This window comes from Triturus cristatus, chromosome 10 (genome assembly GCF_964204655.1).
Source record: "Triturus cristatus chromosome 10, aTriCri1.1, whole genome shotgun sequence".
NCBI lineage: Eukaryota > Metazoa > Chordata > Amphibia > Caudata > Salamandridae > Triturus > Triturus cristatus.
In genome coordinates, this window is record NC_140593.1 from 463,084,167 (window position 1) to 463,109,183 (window position 25,017).

The 25,017-nt window shown below is 49.5% G+C and overlaps 1 protein-coding gene across 3 annotated transcripts in view; it reads left to right on the forward strand.

Moving 5' to 3' along the window:
* The window catches only part of CCNY (cyclin Y), a 456,261-nt gene that overhangs the window by 418,101 nt on the left and 13,143 nt on the right, over positions 1 to 25,017 (forward strand). For all 3 annotated transcript variants that reach the window (XM_085631891.1, XM_085631890.1, XM_085631892.1), the window contains exon 9: positions 18,922 to 19,084. In XM_085631891.1, coding sequence (XP_085488017.1) covers positions 18,922 to 19,084 — 163 coding nt within the window. The remainder of the gene's footprint in view (positions 1 to 18,921; positions 19,085 to 25,017) is intronic.

Below are 25,017 nucleotides of genomic sequence, written 5' to 3' on the forward strand. Positions count from 1 at the left end.
CATCAGGGTTGGCCCCTAACTTCCGTAGGGATTAGCGGCTGACAGTGGTTTGAGCACACAACCTGGCCACAGTCCAGTTCCTGACGCAAATCTCTGATGTTCACAGCTAAAGCCATGTCTGCAAGTTATAGAAATGTACTATGTCATAAAAAAAAAACTGACATTCACTGAAAAAGTGACTGTTCTAATTCTAACTCAAATGTGGAAAACCACACAAATTCACCAGTTGTGGTTAGCAATGCATGCAAAACACACCATAACTCCAACTATCTGCCAAGCTCAAAACACCAACTTGCCAAAGGCACATAAGCAAACAAATTGAGCTATCAAGAGAACAACATGGTGGGTGGTGCACATTGGGCTGTTGATTGTAGTGTTCTTAGCTGACTATAATTGTTTGTATCACCCACAATAGGTTAGTAACAGCCTGTTATAATGTTTTCTTTTTCTGCAAGTCAGCAGCCTCCTTTCACAACCTCCTTTCACCGCTGAATGGTGGTTGTTCCACCTAGCTTAGCTTTGTGTGAAAATCATAGTTGTGGCAAATATGGTCACCGAAAACATAAAAATAATCTTCGTACAGGATGCATAAGCTCAGAAGTAGGGGAGCGTTCAGACACTGTGCAAAGTTGCCTTCTTTGCTTTATTGTAGAGCACGCATTGGATGTATCTTTGCTTATTTTCCACGACAGTTCTGTTGCAAATGAGCATTGATTTGCACTAACCCCTCTCAGAAAATGGGTGCAGGTCTGCAGCGCTAATGGGAGACCCTGCCAACAATGCAAGGTTTGTAACTGGCATTCCAGGGACTGTTATTTTCACAGATATACCTTTCCATTGTATCCTCTTCTCATTGAGAGGCAGCACCAATGGGAACAAGGTCACGCTGCTTGTATTGTAGAGATGGCTTAAACAATAGATGTGCCGCACCCAAGTTACCGCCAGGTCTGGACACAACTGATTCACTGAAATCAACCAGCTCTTCCTATGGTACTCTTGGAAAAAAATAATCAAACAATGTAAATGTGGATGAGACCTAAAATCCAGCGAATGGTCATTAAATATTTTGGTCTTAGAATACAACCTTATCTTAGATAAGTATAAAAGTTGTGATTTGTTTCCATCCTCAACATGTTGTCAAGGACTAGGGATGTGGACTTCCAAGTTCAGGAGCTGAAGGCCCCTAAAGAGCAAAACCTTTACTTGCACTTGTGGGTTGATTCTAAATACCATTTAGAACCTAAGATTCCAAACTCTCCTGGGCCCTTCGACTGACTTAACGCATTGAGAAGTGGAGATTTCCTCTCTCCATAACAGGGTTGTAGGGCACCAAATTTCACTTCAATCCATTGAGTCTGAGAACTTGCATGCAGTAGTAGACCAAGCCTCTTCCTACACGAGCACTCCAAGTTAGTCACAACCTGATCTGGCCTTTCCTGCTTGGACTCTTCCTCCTCCCTAGAGGCCAAGCTCACTGTCACTTAATGCAGGAGGTGGCTGAGAAAGAGAATGCTTTCAAGCGGTTGAGCAAAAGGACACATTTGAAGAGAAAGTAAAGAGGCTATACTATTCCAATGTTCAGTACTTTCTCCTAAGTCACTGGTTTGCAGGTAGCACAGAAAGAATTATAAGTGGCATATGTGATGGCACCAACCAAACTTTCCACACTTAACCTCTGTGCTGGCAACTCAAGCTGGGAGGAGACCCCTGTTTCTGAGTCAGGATAAGGAGTACACGACAAAGCCATCCTCCATGTCCTTAGCTGGGGACACAGTAATAGTGATAATAGCATGGTGGTTGGGCAGATTGTCCTGTCGTTAGAGCTCAGAATTAGAAATTAATATAAATTATGTGGTAAATTTCGAGTATGCTACCAAGGCTATTGCAAATGTTTCAGGAATTGTCAGTGGTAAATTAGGGCATATTTGTTGACAGCTAGACAGGCTAAGGCATAAATAAGAATTGGGCTAATAATGCATCAGAGATGACATTTTGGAAATAGAAACCTAAAGTTGAGGAAAAGGGATAGTTGTGCTTCTTTTAAAGGATATTAAGGCCTCGATTTACGAAAGGTTTTCGCTGGTGCTCACATAACACAGAGCATTGGCAAATGGTGCAAACAGCAGTTACTGGTCAACTTTCATTCGGAAAAGCTATTTTGCTTTGAAAGGTGCTGCACCCAAACACCTTTGTGCTATCTGCTGTTAATGTATGCAAATAGGCATGTCTGGGCTGGCCAGCACATGATCCTTAGGTCTTTTGGAGCAAAGTCGAATTAGCCAAATTGATCTGGCTTTGCCCCAACTCTAACACCAGGTGATGCAAGGCATCAAGCTGTATATCCCCTGTTAAATCTACCTGTAACTGTTTTAACCTGAGGCACACAGCTTACATGTCTGACCACTGTGATTGTGTGTACGCTAGGAATATGTACCTCTAGTACACATTGCTATGCGCTACTTACCGGCTCATCTTTGTGCAACAGCACAAGGCTTGGCAGCAAGCAGAACTGTCAGATTTAGTACAAGCACCACTGATGATGTCATTGGCAGGCAACTCTTAGTAAATCCATAATTCTGTTCCCATTATTCATTCGACAAGGGTGTTTTTAGGGGTTAGAGGTGGGTAAAGGTATAGGGTGGTATGGGTGTTTTTAGAGGTTAGCGGTGGGTAGGGGTATAGGGGTGCTTTAGGGGTGGGATAAGGATATTGGGTGGTAAGGGTGTTTTCAGGGTTTATGGGTGGGTAGAGGTATAAGGTGGTAAGGTTTTTTTAAGGTTTAGGCACAGGTAAGGGTATAGGGTGGTGAGGGAGTTTTTTAGGGTTTATGGGTGGGTAAGGTCAAAGGGTGGTAAAGGTGGTTTTAGGGTTTAGGGGTGGTTAAGGGTATTGGGTGGGAAGGGTGTTTTTAGGGTTAGGGGTGAATAGGGGTTTAAGGTGGCAAGGATATTTTATGTTTTTTGGGTGAGTAAAGTTATACAGGGTGGTCTGGGTGTTTTTAGAAGAGTTCCTGGAATCCAACAATCTAGATATACAAATATTTTGGAGCTTTATATCTCCAAAACTGCTACATGGATTGTTGGACCCGGCCTCGTGGCGTGGTCCCAAACCCTCCTTCCCGACCCGACGGGGGCAGCCCCCACCCTTCGGGGTCCTTCCGGATTGTACCTTGCTACCCGCACCAGCCTACGCGACACGGCTCGCCCCGGCCTCAGCCCCAGCGAAGCCCCGACATCGAGGCACCAATATCCGGCCAGGGGGCACCAAGTGGCCACTCCACCGATCCCGGAGGAGGGGAGTTTCGATGGGACCTCCAACCGGTCCCCAACGCCTGGTTTCGATCGCCCTCCGGCCTTCCTGGGCGCTGGCGCCTCTCCCGCTGGGTGTCTGGCCTCTCCCATCCCGGCCCCTCCGCCCCCCAGGAGCAAGGGTCCGGACATCAAAGGGGTCCAGACCTATATCTGGGGCAGCCTCAAACCAGGACGGCAGTTGTATCCGGGAGTCAAGAGCCCTGCTGATCGGATCACGGCTGACCCTACGGAGAAAGACTCATTACTTGGAACTTGGACCACTGAGCCCTGCTGACTGCGTCGCGGCTCCCCTCTTTGCTGAGAAGACCCTCACGGAACATCAGAGCCCTGCTGACCTCGTCGCGGCTCGACCTCGCGGAAGTAAACCGTCGGAGCCCTGCTGACCTCGTCGCGGCTCGACCTCGCAGAAGTAAACCATCGGAGCCCTGCTGACCTCGTCGCGGCTCGACCTCACCGCAGCAATCCCCCGAACCGTGCGGACGACGTCCCGGCTCCCGGAACCCCCCGGCTCGAGGATTGAGAGCTAGGCGCAGGGTGTCCAGTACCAGGCTAAGACTGAGACTGTCCCGCTATCCCATCCAAACCAGACTTTGAGACTCTCTTGGATCCCTCGATCCACCTGTAAATATTGCCACAGAAACCTGCCCTGATAACCGATAAAATCTTATAAGAATAAATACCCTGGCTGTGTCCCTTTGTGGTGGTGGGGTTGCTTGGCTGATACGATCCTAGGAGAAGGACCTCGCCCAGGAGGCTTCTCAGCGGCGCTCGGCTACTCGCCTACGGAACGGTGGCCCTCGGGGTGGTCAGTCCGACACCCTCGGGCTCCCGGGGGGCGCCCTTCAAACATTGGTGGCCAGCGGTGCGATCCGAGCCCGACGCAGATCGTACAGCGAGTAACTCACCCACTACCTACCTAGACACAGGGTAACCATGAACGACCAACAGACCACCCCAACCGCGGAGTTCCGACAAGAACGGTTGGAGGAATATACACATAAGGAACTAAAACAGTTTTGTAAAGACAAAGGCATCGCAACCACCGGATTAAACACAAAAGAGGACCTGCAAAAAGCCCTAAAGACCTGGGTAGAGTCCGAAGCGGCCTCCCCCCAAACCGAAGAAAACCCGGTGCCAAACGTACACCGGCAACCAACCGCAGCCCCGGCAGAGGGGAGGACAACCAGCATAGAGACCGGCCTCTCCCCGGAAGACATACGAGAACGGGAGAGGGTCAGGACCCACGAGTTAGAGCTCGCCCGACTCCGCCTGGACGGCGAACTCCTACTAGCCGAAAAGAAATTGGCCCTAGAGCAACTGCGGCTGCAAGAAGAGATAGAGGAGAAAAAGCGGCACCGAGAACTGGAAGAGAGGAGGCTAACCCTCGAGCATGAGCGGGGCCTTAAAGAACTTGAAATCAAGTCCAGAAATGGAGAGACCGGCACCCCCGGAAACCGAGACACCCCCACACCGGTCGAGGCGAAAGTACATATCCCCAAGGATGTCGTCAAAGAGTACTACAAGAACGACGACATCCAACAATGGTTCAAGGCCTACGAAGTAGCCATGACCGCCCATCGGGTACCCCGGAAAGATTGGGGTGCCGGCCTATGGGGACGGTTCCTCAGCGAAGGCAGAGACACCCTGCTACAGCTCCCAGACGCAGTGATGACCTCCTATGACCATATGAAGGAGGCCCTGCTCACCCGCTATGGGCTCACCCCAGAGATGTACCGCCAACGCTTCCGGGACTGCAAGAAGCTCCCTGGTACCACCTGGGTGGAATACGTAGACTTTTTTAGCAGAGCCCTGGAAGGTTGGATCAAGGGCAGCAAGGTCGCCTCCTACGAACAACTGTTTGACCTCATTGTATGGGAGCACCTCTCCAACAACTGCTTCATCGAGCTGAGACAGCACCTCCTCGACAGCAAGCTGAGGCCGATCGATGGGTGAACACCCGGGTCCCTCGGAACTCGATGGGGGAGTACCAGCGGAACACCACGGGGCCCCCCCGCCAGCGGGGCGGAGGAGGGGGATCGAACAGAAACAGAGACTTTCCAGCGGGGCCACCCCGGAGTCCTCCCCGGTGACCGCCCTCAAACCGCACGTCCCCTTCCCTCGCCCGAAGAGGGGCCCCCCCCAGCCCGACCAGGGCCTCGACCGACGGTGACGTGCTACAACTGCCAACAACCAGGGCACTATGCCAGTGACCCTACCTGCCCCGTGAACCGACGGGCAGGGACCACCGGGCCACCCCCCCGCCAGTTGGCGGCCGCTGCCCTGGGGGAATTGGGAGAAGAGGAAGAGAACTACGACGCCGGACCAACCGAGTGGGAACCCGCCGCCATGACATTAGTCTGTCTGGGCAGCCGGGAGATGGTACCCCGGGCTCCCATCCCGAGCAACACCCAGAAGTACCAACAGTGGGTCACCATTAATGGACGCCGGGCCGAAGCCCTCCGAGACACCGGAGCCAGCGTGACAGCCGTCCGCTGCCACTTGGTGACCCCCGAACAGATCTTGCCTAATGTACTGTGCCCCGTCCGGTCGGCAGACAACACTGAGAGCTTGTGCCAGATGGCCCGGATCCCCTTCGAGTGGGGGGGAGTGTCGGGCATGCTGAAGGTCACCGTCCGCGACGACGCCCCCGTGGACTGCCTCCTCGGGAACGACCTGGAAAGTTCCCCCTGGGCCCACGTTGAGCGCCGAGAGCATCTGGGGATGCTGGGACTGCCCGAATGGGTCTGCGCAACCACCCGGTCCACGACCGCCCGGGCCATCCCACCGAGCGTCGAGGCTCCCCCCGAAGAGCCAGAATGGCCCGAGCCACCAGCCCCCTCCGCCGAAGAAGAAGCCGACACCGAGGCCGGGCCGCCAGAACTCGCCCCGGACGAGGTCGCCGCGCTCGGCGACCTCCCCCAACTCACCCAATGGCGCCAAGAAGGTGGCCCCACAAGGGAGCAGTTCCGCCAAGAACAAAAGACCTGCCCCTCCCTCGAAGGGACCCGACAGCAAGCAGCCGCCCAGGCCGCCGGAGACCAGGCGGGGACCCACTGGGTCTATTGGGACAATGACCTCCTCTACAGCGAGCAGAAGACCGCAGAATTGTGGCCAGCCGCGTGCTGGTGGCCCCCCTCAGATTCCGGGACTTCCTCCTCAATCTGGCGCATGATGTGCCCCTCGCCGGGCACCTGGGACAGGACAAAACATACAGCCGCCTGGTGACCCACTTCTACTGGCCCCGCATGCGGAAAGACGTGGACAATCATTGCCGGTCCTGCCCGACCTGCCAAGCCAGCGGGAAGAGCGGGGGAAGGGTCAAAGCCCCTCTCCAGCCCTTTCCAATAGTCAACACCCCGTTCGAGCGAGTGGGGATCGACATCGTGGGGCCCCTGGACCCCCGAACCTCCCAGGGGCATCGCTTCATCCTCGTCCTGGTCGACCATGCCACCCGATACCCCGAGGCCATCCCTCTCCGAACAGTGACGGCCCCCGTGGTGGGCCGGGCCTTGATGGGAATCTTCTCCCGAGTAGGCTTCCCCCGGGAGGTGATGAGCGACCGAGGCACCAACTTTATCTCGAAGTATATGCGGTCCCTGTGGCAACAGTGCGGGGTCACCTACAAATTCACCACCCCATACCACCCCCAGGGGAACGGTCTAGTCGAACGATTTAACCGGACATTGAAAGGGATGATCAAAGGCCTGGAGGAGCCCCTGAGACGCAAGTGGGACGTCCTGCTGCCCTGCCTCCTGTTTGCCTATCGGGAGGTCCCGCAAAAGTCTCTGGGGTTCAGCCCCTTCGAACTCCTGTACGGACACCCTGTCTGAGGCCCTCTCAGCCTGGTCAAGGAAGGCTGGGATACCACCATCCAAGATGCTCCCCCCGACGTCTATCGGTACCTCCTGACCCTGCGAAACCAAACCCGGAAATTCAGGGAGCTGGCCGAAGCCAACCTCGAGGCCAGCCAGGAGGAGATGAAACGCTGGTATGACCAGAACACCTCCTCCATCGAGTTCAAGCCCGGCCAGCAGGTCTGGGTCATGTCGCCTGTCGACCCCTGTGCCCTCCAAGACAAGTGGACCGGGACCTTCAAGGTGGTCGAGAAGAAGTGCCCCGTCACCTACCTGGTCGACCTGGAATCCCCCAAGAACCCCCTCCGGGTCCTCCACGCCAACAGGCTCAAACCCCACTTTGCCCGAACAGAACTTAGCCTGTTGATGGCTACGGACGATGGGGCCGAGGACGACTCCGAGCCCTTACCCGACCTCCTGAAAACCTCCGAAAAGGACGGCTCCGTGGAGGGAGTCATCCTCTCCGCCACCCTGACTCCCGATCAGCGCCGAGAGTGTCAAGGACTGCTGCATCGCTTCGCTGCTCTCTTCTCCCTCACTCCCGGAGTCACCCGATGGTGCGTCCACGACGTCGACACCGGGGACAGCCCCCCCGTGTGACACCGAGCCTACCGGGTCCCCGAGCGAGTGCGGGCCTGCATCCACGCCGAGGTCGCCAAGATGTTGGCCCTGGGGGTCATCGAACCCTCCGACAGTCCCTGGGCCAGCCCTGTGGTCCTGGTGCCGAAAGCTGCCGCCCCCGGCACCACCCCGGAGCTCCGGTTTTGCGTGGACTATCGGGGATTGAATGCCGTCACCAAAACCGATGCCCATCCCATTCCTCGGGCAGATGAACTGATCGACCGCCTAGGAGCAGCCCGCTACCTTAGCACCTTCGACCTCACCGCCGGATACTGGCAGATCGGGCTCACCCCCGGCGCCCAAGAGCGTTCCGCTTTCTCCACCCCCGATGGCCATTACCACTTCCGAGTGATGCCCTTCGGCATGAAAAATGCCCCGGCGACCTTCCAGAGGCTGGTAAATAAGGTACTGGCCGGCCTAGAAGCGTTCAGCGCCGCCTACCTGGACGATATTGCGGTGTTCAGCAGCCACTGGGCCGAGCACCTGAGGCACCTCGGGGAGGTCCTGACCGCACTCCAAAGGGCCGGACTTACCGTAAAGGCCAGCAAGTGTCAGATAGGCCAAGGGTCAGTAACCTATCTGGGACATCAAGTGGGGAGCGGCCATGTGGCTCCCCTCCAGCCAAAGATCGATGCCATCGTAGCCTGGGAGCCCCCAACCACCCAAACCGCTGCGAGGGCCTTCCTGGGACTCACAGGCTATTACAGGCGGTTTATTCAGAACTATGGAAGCATTGTGGGCCCCCTCACGGAGCTCACATCAAGGAAACAGCCCAAGAAGGTGCACTGGACGCCCCGCTGTCAGGCGGCCTTCGAGACCCTCAAGACAGCGATGTGTACCGCTCCCGTGCTACAAGCCCCCGACTACAGCAAGGAGTTTGTGGTGCAGACGGATGCCTCGGAGTACGGAATCGGGGCTGTCTTGTCCCAAGTGAATTCTGAGGGGGTTGACCAGCCGGTGGCCTTCATCAGCCGGCGCCTGCTGCCCCGGGAGCAGAGATGGAGCACCATCGAACGAGAGGCCTTCGCCGTGGTGTGGGCCCTCAAGAAGCTCTGGGCCTACCTCTTTGGCACCCACTTTCGGGTCCAAACGACCACCGACCCTTGCGGTGGTTGATGCAGATGAGAGGCAAGAACCCGAAGTTGTTGCGATGGTCCATCTCTCTGCAGGGGATGGACTTCACTGTAGATCATCGGCCCGGCAACAACCACGCCAACGCCGACGGCCTGTCCCGCTTCTTCCGCCTCGGCGAGGAGAACCCCCAAGACGAGGGGTGACTCTCCCTGCCTTCAGCTGGGGGGGGGACGCCTGTTGGACCCGGCCTCGTGGCGGGGTCCCGAACCCTCCTACCCGACCCGACGGGGGCAGCCCCCACCCTTCGGGGTCCTTCCGGATTGTACCTTGCTACCCGCACCAGCCTACGCGACACGGCTCGCCCCGGCCTCGGCCCCAGCGAAGCCCCGACATCGAGGCACCAAGATCCGGCCAAGGGGCACCAAGTGGCCACTCCACGATCCCGGAGGAGGGGAGTTTCGATGGGACCCCCAACCGGTCCCCAACGCCTGGTTTCGATCGCCCTCCGGCCTTCCTGGGCGCTGGCGCCTCTCCCGCTGGGTGTCTGGCCTCTCCCATCCCAGCCCCTCCGCCCCCCAGGCGCAAGGGTCCGGACATCAAAGGGGTCCAGACCTATATCTGGGGCAGCCTCAAACCAGGACGGCAGTTGTATCCGGGAGTCAAGAGCCCTGCTGATCGGATCGCGGATGACCCTACGGAGAAAGACTCATTACTTGGAACTTGGACCACTGAGCCCTGCTGACTGCGTCGCGGCTCCCCTCTTTGCTGAGAAGAAGACCCTCACGGAACATCAGAGCCCTGCTGACCTCGTCGCGGCTCGACCTCGCGGAAGTAAACCATCGGAGCTCTGCTGACCTCGTCGCGGCTCGACCTCGCAGAAGTAAACCATCGGAGCCCTGCTGACCTCGTCGCGGCTCGACCTCACCGCAGCAATCCCCCGAACCGTGCGGACGACGTCCCGGCTCCCGGAACCCCCCGGCTCGAGGATTGAGAGCTAGGCGCAGGGTGTCCAGTACCAGGCTAAGACTGAGACTGTCCCGCTACCCCATCCCAAACAGACTTTGAGACTCTCTTGGATCCCTCGATCCCCCTGTAAATATTGCCACAGAAACCTGCCCTGATAACCGATAAAATCTTATAAGAATAAATACCCTGGCTGTGTCCCTTTGTGGTGGTGGGGTTGCTTGGCTGATACGATCCTAGGAGAAGGACCTCGCCCAGGAGGCTTCTCAGCGGTGCTCGGCTACTCGCCTACGGAACGGTGGCCCTCGGGGTGGTCAGTCCGACACCCTCGGGCTCCCGGGGGGTGCCCTTCTAACATGGATTTGCACAAAATCACAAAAAGCACGCTTTCTAGACCAAGATGTAGCTTCCTGCCAAATTTGGTTCAGCAGCTTTTGCGGCAGGGCTTCATAATAAAAAAAAGTATATGGAATATACATGGGGATTTTGAATTTTTGGACCCCCCCCCCTTTTTTTTACGCGGGCACCACTCAACAGTTTTTTTTAGAAAGTTTCATGGAGATTAGTCAAACGTTGCCAACGTTATTAACAAAACAAAAATACATTTCCTATGCAACTACTGACCTAACTATAACTACCCAGTGGGGAAAAATATATATATACATATAGTATATAAGTTTTTTCATTGAAAAAAACAAAGGTTGAAGTGACATTCAAGTTAGGCTCAAATTTTACTTGTACGAAACCAGTGAAATTCAGCAGTTCTAGTTACATGAGCTAACTATGACTTATGCCCCACAATTCACTGCTTTTGACCTCGCATATTACATCACTCATGACATGGTCAGTGACAAAACTGATAACTTCACTGATGACTTCTCAAATGATATCACAAATGACATTACCGATTATGTCATCCAGTGATTGTGAATGTTTTCTTAAAGTTTCTGAGTGTTAAACATCTACACTAAGGTTCCACAAAAGTTAAATTAGTATACTTTGTGTACTACTAATGACTGATTCTACTTTTTTGACATAGAATATGTGAGGGGCTGCGTGGTTGTGTGTATCATGTGTGAGTGGGTGTCTGAGTGGCTGTATGGGTGTATACGTGAGTGTGTGAGTAGCTGTGTGGGTGAGTGACTGACTATTGGTGAGTGGGTGGGTGAGTGGCTGTATGGGTGAGAGTGGGTGTCTGGCTGTATGGGCGAGCGAATGGCTGTGGGAATGGCTATATAGGTGAGTGAGCGGATGTGTGAGTGGTTGTATGGATGTGTGAATGGGTATAGAAGTGGTTGTGTGGGTGTGTGAGTGGTTGTATGGGTGAGTGAGTGGCTATGTTGAAAGGCTGTAAGGGGAATTGAGTGGGTGTGTGAGTGGTTGTTATGTGTGAGTCAGTGGGTGTCTGAGTAGCTGTATGAGTGAGTGTGTGGCTGTATTGGCGAGTAACTGGTTATATGAGTAGCTGTATGGGTGAGTGAGTGGGTGGTGTTTGTGGCTGTATCAGTGAGTCAGTGGGTGTGTGAGTGGCTCTATGGATGAGTGAGTGGTTGTGTGAGTATTTGTATGGGTCTGTGAATGGGTATGTGAGTGGGTATATGAGAGGTTGTATAGGGGTGTGAATGGGTTTGTGAGTGGTTCTGATGTCATCAGTGATGTCACTGACCATGTCATGAGTAATGTAACATGTGAGGTCATAAGCAGTGCATAGTTATAGTTAGCTCAGGTAACTATAACTGCTGAATTTCTATGGTCTTGTACACGTGGAATCTGAGGCTAACTATAACGTACTTGTAAACTTTGTTTTTTTCCCGTGAATATATATATATATATATATATATATATATATATATATATACACGTTTACCAGCTTCCACAAATGCTGCCAAACTCCTTGAGACAGATGCACCGTTTGTGAGAATGGAACTCACGTATGCAACCCATAACACCTACAGAAAGCAGTATAGGCACTCGCGGGGTCAATCCTGGAATTTATCGGTTAAAATGAGGAGACACCTTTCGGCGACTTACCTTTATCAATGCTCATAATGTGAAAAACGCACACCATCGCAGTCCCTTTTAAATTTCATCAACTGCGCTCCCAAACGCTCCCAAACGCCACCTCCGATCAGCCAACCACGCCCTCGCCGCCGTCACCCGCATCCGAAGAGCGACTACAGGAGGAAGGTCCTTCTCCTACCTGGCCGCCAAGACCTGGAACTCCCTCCCGACCGACCTGCGCCTGACCCAAGACCACCTCTCCTTCAGGAAGAAGCTGAAGACCTGGCTGTTCGAGCAGTAGCGGCACCCCCCCCTCACCCCCCCCCCCAGCGCCTTGAGACCCTACGGGTATGTAGCGCGCTTTACAAGTGTCACTGATTGATTGATTGATTGATTGGATGATGGACCCTGTAAGAAAGTTATACATGCTATTATAGAGTCTTTTAGATAGCAATGTGTTTAGTGTGTTGATTACAATCTATTTTGTAGTTATAAGTCTTGTATGTGGTGTTGCTATTGAATGCCTGCTTTTGTTTTGTCATTTTGCGAAGTATACGTGGTGATCACTGGTACTAAATATCATTGCGGTGCCCGGCATCATTGCGAAAATGGAAACTGGTTTTAAGGTTAGTTTTTATACAAACTACCTAAAAAAATATGATTTTAAAGACTGCACTAATTAGTCAGCGCGACTCTCCAAGTAATCGCAAAAACGGTTTAAAAGGTTGTTTTTATACAAACTCCCTATAAAAATATGACTTTAAAAGTGCAGTAATAAACCCCCTAGTGTATAAAATACTGTAGAATGTGTGCATATGTGTTTTACACCTTTTAAAAAAGGCGCGATCGTCGCGCATTCCAAAGACATCGAAGACTTCTGATGTCACAGCGAATAAGGAAAATGCAATTTAGGTGTACTTTTTACGACCAATGTATGCAAAAGGGAAAGTTAAAGCAATATCTTACTAAACAGCTAGACTCAAACTTTATATAAAATATGTCTATATATGTGTTTAACACTTTGTCAAAAACATGCAGTATTCGCTGTGTGTCCTCAGCAATGGTGACATTGTCGTGAAAACCAAAATTATCTTTAAATAAGATGATTACTGTACTTTTAAAATAAATATAGCACAAATACAACAATAAGTGGTGCTCCATATATGTAATGTTCAATATCTAATTATAGAAACAAAATGAAAGGACGTTATAGTTATGAGCTAGGATTCTTTTTAAAACAGAAATTCACTGAGAAAAACCAAAGGTTACAGAGACGTTATAGTTAGAAAATAAAATTCCAAAAACCATAGAATTCACTGAAAAAAAACAAAGGTTAAAGGGACGTTATAGTTAGGCTCAGATTTCCGTTGAACAAAACCAGTGAAAATCAGCAGTTGTTAGCTGAGCTAACTATAATTTACACCACCGCAATGCACTGCTTATGACCTCACATATTACATCACTAATGACATGGTCAGTGACATCACTGATGACATCTCAAATTACGTCACTGATGACATCATCCCCAGAACTACTCACACACACACACCCATACACCCGTCATACACCCACTTGCACACCCACACAACCACTCACATTCCCATTCACAGACCCATACAACTACTTAGTAATGTAATATGTGAGGTCATAAGCAGTGCATTCCGTAAGTTATAGTTAGGTCAGGTAACTATAACTGCTAAATTTCATTCGTTGTGTACGAGTGAAATTTGAGCCTAACTATAATGTCTCTGTAGCCTTTGGTTTTTGGGTAAATTTCTCAGCTTTTTAACATTTTATTTCCTAAATATAATGTTCCTCTAACCTTTTGTTTTGTCAGTGAATTTCTACGTTTGTTTTTAATGTTATTTGCCAACTATAACTTCCCTGTAACCTTTGTTTTTTAAATACATTTCTAAGGTTTTTTAAATGTTATTTCCTTAGTGTAACCAATAACCTTTGAGGATGAGTGTGTGAGTGAGTGCATGAGTTTCTTATTGGGTGTGTGAGTGGGTCTGTGATTGGGTGCATTTGTGTCTGAGTGGGTTTGTGAGTGGTTGCTTGAGTTGGTGCATGAGTGGCTGAGTGGGTCTCTGAGTGGGTGTATAAGTCTGAGTGGGTGCATGAGTCTCTGAGTGGGTGTGTGAGTGTCTGAGTAGGTCAATGACTGAGTACATGAGCCTGTGAGTGGGTGCATGAATCTGAGTGGGTGTGCGAGTGGGTGAATGAGTCTGAGTGGGTCTGTGACCGACCATGAGTAAGTGGGTGTGTGAGTGGATGGATGACTCTCTGAGTGGGTCTGTGAGTGGGTGCATGAGTGTCTCAGTGGATCTGTGAGTGGGTGCATGAGTCTCTACATGGGTCTATGACTGGATGCGTAAGTCTCTGAGTGAGCCAGTGAGTGCGTGTGTCTGAGTAGGTCTGTGAGTGGGTGCATGAGTCTCTCAGTAGGTCTGTCAGTGGCTGGGTGAGTCCTTGTGGGTCTGCGGTTGGGTGCGTGCATAACTGAGTGGCAGTATGAGTGGGTGCATGAGTGTCTGAGTGGGTCTATGAGTGGCTGCATGAGTCTCTGATTGCCTCTATGAGTGAGTCCATTAGTTTCTGAATGTGTCTGTCAGTTAATTTTTTTAATCAAATTTCAGCGGTATTTGTGAATTTGTTGCATTGTTACCCATGGGGGTAGCACTGATGGTCGCAGCAAATTCATGAATATTGCCCTTGGGAAAAAACAGTTTCTCTACATATTCTACACATCAGGGGTCTCTCAAAGGCCCCTATATTACAACCTTGGGGTCAAGTCACACCCAACCTGACCCATTATGCCACTTTCCCCCATTTCATTTGAGCTTCGGAGACTGTTCTGATCAAATAAAATGGTGGCTGCAGCTCTTTGCTGAGGTTGCGGCCAGCCAATCACGGCATTCCTGTTGGCTTGCACATTTGTGATTTGTTGCAAATTAATTGAAAATTATTCGCGGCCACAGATATACAAATTTGGATTTCCTTTAATTTATCAACACTATTGAACAGATTTACGCCAATATCTGAATTGGAGTGCTTGTGTCAGTGACTGTATAGGTGAGTGGGTATGTGTTAGAATCTGCATGAATAAGTTAGTTTTTGTGTGTATAACTGTATAGGTGAGTAAGTGGCTGTGTGATTGACTATGGGTGAGTGAGTAGGCGTGTGGGTAGTTCTATGGGTGACTGAGTGTGTGAGTGGCTGTAGGGGTGTATAAGTGGATATGTGAGTGGCTGTATTATTGAGAGAGCTGGTGTGTGGGTGACTGAGTAGATGTATGTGTAGACCTATGAATCAGAAAGTAGGTTTGTAAGTACTGGTATGGGTGTGTCAATGGTTTTGAGAATGATAGTGTGAAAATTGGAGTGGGTGTATGAAAGGTTATATTGAGGTGTGAATGGGCGTGTCAGATTCTGTGGATAATGTCATCAGTGATGTCGTTTGAGATGTCATGAGTGATGTCACTGATCATGTCATGAGTGATGTAATATGTGAGGTCATAAGCAGTGCATTGCGTGGGCACAAGTTATAGTTAGCTCAGCGAACCATAACTGCTGAATTTCTCTGGTTTTGTACGAGTGAAACCTGAGCCTAACTATAAAGTTTCTGTAACCTTTGGTTTTTTCAGTGAATTTCTATGGTTTTTTAAGTAGTAGTCGCGTTTGCCGAATGGTGGAGAAAGGAGGATGGGCCTCTGACCAGCTCTCAGGAAACCCGCAATGTAGGCCTTACAGGAGGTACCTGGAGGGCTTCTTGGCCACCAATGGTCCCTCAGGAGTAGAGTGGACTTCATCCCCCAACCAGTAGTGCACCACGAGCAGCGTTTGCGAAGTTGAGGAGAAAGGGCGTGTGGCCTCCGAAGACCTCTGAGCAGTCCCGCTGTGTGGGACTTATTGGAGATAACAGGAGGGTTAGTTGGCCCCCAAAGACGCCCTTGGGGGCCAACTACTCCTCCTATTATCTCCAGGAAGTCCCCCACAGCAGGTTTGCTGAGACCTGATAGTAGGCTACGCCCTCTTTCTCCACCACTCTGCAAACGCGCCTCCTGGTGCAATACTGGTAGGGGGATATAGTCCCCTTGGCTACTGAGGGTCCTATGGGACCAGCTACCCCTCCTGTTACCTCCAGCAATTCCCTCACATTGGGTTTATTAAAGAAGTTTTCGGTGACCAAGCCCCCTTTCTCCACCACTTTGCAAAGGCACCTTCTGGCGCACTAATAGTTGGAGGATGAAGTCCCTTTAGCGCTTGAGGGTCCTTAGGGGGCAACTAGCCCTCCTGATACCTCCAGTAAGACCCACACAGGGAGTTAACTGAGAGGTCGTCGGAGACAACAAACTCTTTCTCCACCACTCCGCAAACACACCTCCTGGTGCACTACCCGTTGGGGGAAGAAGTCCACTTTAGTCCTGAGGCCTTCAGAAGGCAAGGGGTCTTCATCTCTCCACCAGCACTGCGCTGAGAGGCATGTTTGCAGAGTTGTGGACAAAGGGGGCATGGCCTCCGACCACCTCTCTGCAGTCCCATTGTGTGGGGCTTACTGAAGGTAACAGGAGGTCTTGTTGGCTCATAAGGATCCTCCGCAGCCAAGCGGACTTCATCCCCCAACCAGGACGCGCCAGAAGGCGCGTTTGGAGAGTAGTGGAGAAAGGGGGCGGTGCCTCTGGCAAGATGCCGGCTTTTTTTTTTTTTTTAGGAAGGGGGACCACTTGGCCCCTCTTCTTTGGACCATTATGGGCCCGGGAAACTCATTTCCTGGGGCTTGACTCATTTAAAAAAAAATGTATTAATAGGAAATGGGAGGGGGGCTGCACAGCCCCCCTCCCGGGCCGATGTTGGCCCAGGGGACCCCATTCCCCAGGGCCTGATCCCCTTTTTTAAAAATATAATTTTATTTTTTTTTAAAGGAAGGCTGCTCGGCCCTCCTACCGAGTCCAAGTTAGGCCCCAGGGACCCAATCCTCTGGGGCCAGGCCTTAATAATTTTTTTAAAGGGTGGACAGAGCTGTGCGGTCCTCTTCCCAGAGCCAACTTCGGCTCCCAGGGACTGCATCCCCCAGGACCTGGCCGCTTGGTCAAGGCCCCCACGGTCAATACTGGCTCCCGGAATTAGCCCTGGGGAGGTGACAGTCCCTGGGGCTTTAATAAGCCCTAGAAGGGGGTCCAGTGCCCCCTCCTATAATTACCATATTCCCCCGGGACCTGGCCCACCCGGGGTTTATTCTAAAGCAAGCGTGGGAGATCGTGCTTGTATATTTTAAACTTTTGCTGCAGATCCACCCCCGAGTCTGTCAAAATTAAAAAAATATCTGCTTTTTACCCCTGAAGGACCACCCCCACCATATCTGGGGGGTCAGGGTATTCCTACCCTGCCCCCTTTTCTTTATTTGTAACTTTTTTTCTGGGACTCAGCGAGTCCCAAGATGGCTACCAACACTTCCTGGTTGAAGTGTTGGCAGCCAATCAAATTTTAGTAGGATTCGCAAGTCCACTGCAAGGACTCGCGTCACCAGATAGCTATATTTTTTTAAGTTAGATACTTCAAAACTACTGAACAGGTTGAAACCAATCACAAAAAGCTTACTTTCCGGACCAACATCTAGCTTTCTGCTGAATCTGTTCAGCAGTTCGGGCTGTAGTTGTGTTCAAAAAATAAAAAATCTTTTTTCTCGGCCCACGCTTGATGGATCACCGCGGAACTTTCAACACATCAGCTGAAGTTTGTGGAGATTTGTCAAGCAACAACAAAGTTATTAGCAAAACAAAAATGCTTTTTCTATGGAAACTAGTCCTAGCTATAACTATCTACTGGCGACAGCCAGTAGGTCAAATATATATATACATACTATATGGTCCAGTAGAAGGCTAATGGTAGTCGAAACGCGTTGGCCGTCCTAATTCTTGCACGATTGCACAATGGTGTTTAAATAAATGAAATTCGAAACCTACCCTGCTGTGGTGCCGTGACTTTCGCCGAAAAAACGAAGCAGGCGAGGGAATCCAAGAATATATATATATGTATGTATAGTACACTGTCTACTTATAAACAGTGCATATTTTTGTCAATCAACCTATTTATCTGGTGTTGCAAAGAAGCAGTGAATGCTTCACTCAATGCATGAAACTCCATTAAAAACAATAACTTAAATATTTATATTCAGTAGTACTTTTGTGCTCTAAAACAGACCTTAAGGACTTCAGATTTCTCTAACAAGTTGTGCACGTTATGTACGGCTCTCATCTAATTATTGTTTGATTTCTCTTATGAAATGTATGTTTTTGAATCAATAAAGTGTGCCACAGAGCATGATTCTAGATTCCATGTCTCGTGATCTCGGAAATTAGTGATCTGTTATGTTTTTATTATTGTTCTGAAGCGAACTCCTGACTCTGTTAGCACTTTTTTAAAAAAACGACGATTAAACTGAATATTATAACACAAAAATGTGAAAATAAGTTCTGAAGGTATGTTTACTGATACTTCCTATATAAATCAGCATGTGATTATACTCCATATCTAAGAAGTGATTGCACTTTTAAGTGCCACAAAGTGACAACATTTTAAGCATGATAGGTACATTTCAAATGGCTGTTGTCAATGTGCTAAGGTAATTTTACGGACACATTTCTTTATAATAATATTACTTTATTGGTAATGCTCTGATAAATATAACAAATGTCTATTAAATCCGGACACATGCATCTCTCCTCTGCGATCTAGACAATCTAGTCCGTCCATTTAACACCTTTCCAAGTAGTATTACCCGGCAAAAGCCAGTATTTCCCAAGGATGAGAAGGTTTCCTAGTTTTTCTTCTTGCTCACAAAGTCCAAAGTCAAATACTAGTGGATTTTTGCAAGCTATAACAGAAGATGGGCATCCACCTTGGACAATATTTCTTATGGGAGCCCTCTACCTCCTAATGAAATCCATGTTGATGCCATCCTCTCTCTTGCCTACTGAAGGGGTGTAGAGCTATACACTTTCTCAGGGATACAAAAAACATTTGTTTACCTTGTACAAAAGAAGTTGAGCTGTACTTTGTATATGCAAAATATAATGTTTTTTTTAATTGTTTTAGGAATGAACTCGAGCGTCAGTTTCTAGAATTGCTGCAGTTCAACATCAATGTGCCATCAAGCGTCTACGCCAAGTACTATTTTGATCTTCGCTCAATGGCAGAAGCCAACAACTTAAGCTTTCCTTTGGAGCCCCTCAGCAGGGATAGGGCGCATAAGCTAGAGGTAAACCTGCATCACTGTTTCCAAGCTTTATCTATTTTGTGGCATTATTTTAGGGATGAAAAAGTATTCACTGTGGGAAGTATTTGTTGTTTCTTGGAAAGCTCCTGCCGGAATGTATTTGATGTCAAATGACAATCATCAGCACATCTTACAAAATCCCTACATAATTGTTAAAGCATTCTTTTTGATGGGTGCCGTGTCACAGCTAATAAGATGTGAAAGGAAGTGCTGATTAGGCTGGAGGAGGCCATCTGCTCTCAAATCACAGATGGATTTAAAGAGAGACGCTGAAGCATTGCAACCTGCTCAAATGGGTGCGAAGGAGTAAGCAGGACTGAAACTTCCCGTAGGAGTGAGTGGGTGTTTGCCTCCAATGCTGTTCATTTGGAGTTCCATAATGTCAGCAAAAAAGGTTTCAAGACTATTACCATGCTCTCTTTCTTAGGCAGGGAGATAGGTAATTCTAAGGAAGACAAGAACTCATAAGGCCAATAGATCTGGCTTAGTAGTGAAAGGTTTGTGTGGTCCGTGTGAAGATGTGTTCTGATGGATACTTCTATGTAATTCTAAGGAAGACAGGAATTGATAAAGACAATAGGCCAGGCACGATAGCGAAAAGGTTTTTTGTAGTCCGTGTGAAGATGTGATCTGGTGTAAACTTTTAAATGCAGATTCCTTTTTACTTTTAGAATATTCACCAGGTGCCAGACTGAATCCAGAATCTTCTCATAGGAGTGCTTTGGTGCACCGCTAGGCGGTGTTGTGCAGCTGCAAGTAGACTTTGTTTCACCCCAAAATGACAGAGCGAAGACGCATATAAGCGCCGCCGCCGCCCCACCCCTGCTCCCGAAGTCATTTTCTTTTTTTCTGCACCTTTGAACACAGATCCAGAGATCCGCTACCTTTTTTGTCTTTTTTTTTTACTACTCCCAAAACGAATCCAGTGTGCAAGGCAAATATGTGCGGTGAAAAGGGGGAGTGCACGTGTTAGTAGTATGAACATTGTTGAAAGGAATGCCCAGAAAAACATGCTGATGGTCTTCTCTCTAAAGGCCCTGTTCAAAGTAGTGCCTTTGATGCCCTTTAGTGTTTACACTTTTAGCTATTTTGTCAGAGTTTACGACTTTGGGAGGCAAGTACATTGAACGTAGGTAAAAGTTCATATGCTTAAAAGTAATATTTCAGAGAAATTTTGTGTAATTACGCTAAATGCGAAATCTGCATGAACCATGCCCTAATGCTCATTAAGTGAGAGGCGTATCGCTAAACTTCTGCCTGGCTACCACCATACATGATCACCTAGAGCTCGGTATGCCCTCGTCCCTCTTCTAGTCGACAGGGGAGTGAGCAGAGCGGGAGATTGGAATCTGCCCTGGCATCCTTGAGACCAGAGGTTGATGGCAGTACGGAGTGGTACTGGGACACCAGGGTCCTCGTCCGAAGCTGCAGATGGCGGTCGCTCCAGCTCAAAAGAACAGTTAAGTTCCTGCGAAGAGAGGTGCGGCCAGAGTGGGTCCTGACCACTGCTCCTGGGTGTTCAGCATTCCCTCTGACCATGCGGGGGGCATAAGGTGAGGGAGCACACCTGAGGCCCGGTGATATGCTTGAGGCCTCGTCCCGACACTGATTGTAGGCGGAGCCAAGATCCTACTGAGGCCGGAATTGCTACCGCATTGCCCGTGGTATTGCTCCCAATGAGACATCCTAAACACGAAGGACATCATGTTGACAGTTCCTCGGCGTCCTTTCATCATTCCAGAGGTGGATCACCGTTAGCCTGGTGCTGAAGCAAAGAGCTGCTCTTCTGCCTGAGATTTTGCCACAACGAAGGAACTCCAAGACCAACCATGCGAGGAGGAAGTTACCGCAGCCAAAAACAAGGACTACTATTGGATAAATCTGAACGCCAGTGTGAACCTGCAATGGTCAATAAAATAAGGATTTCCAGCTAAGATCCCTCAATCGTAGAATAGTTCCCCAGGGAAGTTGGCTATGACTGAGCAAATGTATTGGAGGTCTGGCTTGGTGTGGTTATAAACAGATGCCTGTAAAGAAGGTGATGGGTATCTATCTACTTTTGTTTAAGAATTTTTATTGAGTTCTAGAAGTTCAACAAGGAAGGCACTCCAAAAATAACTTCAAAAGAAAGTAATACATAACTTCAAAAGAAAGTAATACACAAATACTCTCACCTACAACCACCGGCCGGTGAGTCTAGAGGTATGCGTTTATACAAAATAGTCGTATACAAATTCACAAAAGGAACACATCATATCCTTAAGAGAAAAAGAAAAGAGGGGGAGGAGGGGGGCAGAGGAAGGAGGAGGAAGCAGCCCGCACACTGTCCATGTGATAGTTAGCTATGGGATGTCGCACAGCCTAGCGACCCATTGATGGTGCTATCGAGTGTCCCCAGGGCCGGAACCCCCTACGGGCTGAGTCACATCGTTGGGTTCTTCAGGTATCAGGCGTAGCAGCTTAAGGTAAATCGGGCAAGTTAGCTCTCTAAACTCACTGCTAAGATAGATAATACAGGGACCCCACATTTTATCAAAGCACGGTAGCTGATTCTCTGCCACCGCTGTGAGATTTTCCATTGCTGATAGCTCCCATAACTTGTGTAGCCAGTCGGTATGGTGCGGCACCACATTCGGACCCCATCGGGCTAACAATGCCTATTTTGCTGCGCATAGGGCTAGTGTTATCACGTGTCATTTTGGGGATCCAAGAGGGTATGTAAATGGATTAGGGAGACCTAGTAGGATATAACTCAGTAATCTGGGGAGTTCAGTGTCGAACATTTCATCCACAGCATCTAAGATTTCATGCCAATACATCTGTATTTTAGGACAGTGCCATAGAATATGTGTCAACATACCTGGATCCCCGCACCCTCTCGAACATTTAGGGTTGCTTCCCCTTTTCCAGTGTGCTGTACGCTCTGGTGTGTAGAACCAAAATCTGCAGCAGCGTCCCCTGGCCTACGGCTGAGCATGCTGACATTAGCTCGTTTATGTATGTCCAGCCATTCTTTTTGTGTGAACTCCCTCCCACATTCTTTTTCCCATCTTGTCTGCGCTTTTGTTTTAACTTGTGATTGCGGTGTGTTCAGGAAGGCGTAAATGTCCGATAGTAGTTAATCAGTGTGCCTAATGATAAGCCACTTTTCAAACGGGAGAAGCGGTCTGCTGGCATGTGGTTTCAGTGTTGGTTGAGTGACCCAATGATGTTTCATTTCGCCGCTGGAGGCAGCCCATAGCCCTCCTGTATTTGCCGAAATGACATAAGGCCTAAGTGGTCATAAAAATCGCCTATCCTTTTACAATTCGTGTGTTGCCATGGCACGTATGCCGAGCCATGTAGTGCTGGTGGGAAATCCAGATTCCCCAAGATGGGGGTCAGTAGGGAGAGTCTTGTGGATAGTTTCTTCAGAGATGCCACTGCATCCCAGATGCTGATCGTGGCACGTAGTATCGGGGAGATATAGACCGCCTGTGGCCGGTGTGCTTTGGGAAGCCATGGGATCTTCCATATGTGGATTCCCGTTATACCTTGATCAATGAAGCACCAGTGCTTCTCTGTTTTGGGTCTATTCCACTCAACCATATACCTTAGCTGGGCCGCCTGATATTAATGGTTAAGATTCGGGAGGCCAAGTCCTCCACAAGAAGGTGGGAGGTATGTCAGTGACTTAGTTATGCGTGCCCTTTTCCCGGCCCATATGTAATGGTCCAGCAGATGTTGCAATTTAGGTAGCACCTGGACTAGGGGGTTAGAGGCAGGGTCTGCATCACATAAAGGATCTTAGGTAGAAGCATAATTTTTACTGTTGTCAGTCTCCTGAGCCAAGACAAAGTATAATCTCTCCATTTTTCCAGTTCAGCACGTGTGTCTGCTAACAGGTGGCCATAGTTGCTCTCCGCCATTGGCCGCACTGTAGGGTGTATGTGCAGGCCCAGGTAAACAACTCCCAGTGAGGCCCAAGGGTACAGATAGAGATTCCGCAACACTTCTACCTCCGGGGCTGAGAGTGTAAGGTTCAGAAGTTGTGATTTCCTTGCATTGATTTTAAAGCTGGACACTGCTCCAAACACCTCCTCCTCCAGCGCAATGCTCGGTAGTGACCGGCGGGGGTCTGTCAAAAGCGCCAAAGAAGTCATCAGCATAAAGTGCCAACTTGTTGTCCCTGCCACCCATCGTCATTCCCAGTATCTCTGTATTAGTTCTGACATGTTCCGCAAATGGCTCCATATATAGAGCAAATAGGAGTGGGGACAACGGACAACAATGTCGAGTTCCCCGTTCAATACAGAAAGTTTGCGATGTTGTCCTTTCGACCCTCCATCGCCTGTGGCACCGCATATTCTGCTAAAACCCATTTTATAAATTGGGGCCCCAGACCCACAAACTGTAAGACTGTTTTCAGATTAGGCCAATGCACCCTATCACACGCCTTCTCGGCGTCCATTTAGAATAATAGCGCTGGCGTCTTAGTTCACTGTGCCTTATCTAATAGATGACATATTCTTTTGGTATTGTCGCTACAGTTACGTTCTGGAATAAAACCAGCCTGATCTGGATCGATGAGGCCTTGCATCAGTGGTGCCAAGTGCGCTGCTAGGTTCGAGGTAAAAAAAATTGCATCGACGTTAAGCTGTGAGATAGGTCTATATGCTGTGAACTAAGTTTGGTCTTTCCCCGGTTTGGGTATGACTGCAATAGTAGCCAGTCGCATGGTATCTGTCAGGGTACCCGCGTCGCTGAAAGAATTATACAGTTGCGCGAGGACAGGGTAGGCATAGTGCTCTGGCGCCTTCCCAATCTGTAGTCAGGATATGGCGCCTTCCCAATCTGTAGTCGGGATATTGCCATGAGTACCTCGGTTAAGTGTATGTCTTTCTCCAGCATGAGGGCACGCTGACAATCTAACTTAGCAATGGGGGCGTGGTTCAGGTATGGTTCATTGTCCGTGTTCGAGTGCTCTTCCGCCGCATATAATTCCTTAAAGAAACTGTCTATTTCTTGAGCTATCAACTCATCCCGTTCCAGACTCTCCCCCTTTGCATTCACAATTACGGACCCCCTCTGACTGCTAGTCTGAGCACGGATTCGCTGAGCCAGGAGACGTCTCGCCTTGTTCCCTCCCATGTAATACTTTTGCTTCAGCTGCAACAGAGCATATTCAGCTCTATCCATGTCAAGAGCTTTAACTCTTTCCGTGTTGTGTTCAATCTGTGTCGTGCTTGGTGTGACCCCGTCCTTTTACACACGCTTTCCAGCTCTTTGACCTTCCCCTCAAGCATACACCGCTTCTCCCTACGTTCCCTATTAAACCGGGCCGTAATGCTGATAATGTGTCCACGCAGTACTGCTTTGAGCGTGTCCCACAGTAGTGCAATCGGAGTGTCGGGTGTGTCGTTTACTTATAAGAATACCTTCAGCGCCTCCTGTGGCTCAGTAAGGACATTTTTGTATGTAAGCATTTTAGAGTTCAGGCGCCAGGTGTGTTGCTTGGAATGTGACGTAGGAAGGTGCATGTCAATGTATACTGGGGCGTGGTCTGACAGTGCTGCAACCCCGATGTCCACGTCTCTGATGAAAGGTTAGAGGTAGCATGTAATAAGAAATAGATAAATTCTAGCGTGTGTGCGATGCGCTGCTGAGTAGTGGGAGTAGGATCTCTCTGTAGGGTGTTGTTTACGCCAAGCATCCAAAAGATTATATGTAGCCATCTGGCGCAAACCATGTGGCGATAACGTGCCTGAGGTGCCCCCCCTTTGTGCTGCGCGGTCTAGTGTTGCATCCATCACGAGGTTAAAATCTCCCCCCATGAGGACATGTGTATCTACAGTTTCCATCACTCGCCCTATCGCATCCAAAATAAAAGGCTCTTGATGGTCATTGGGAGCATATACCAAAGCGACCCTCAAGCA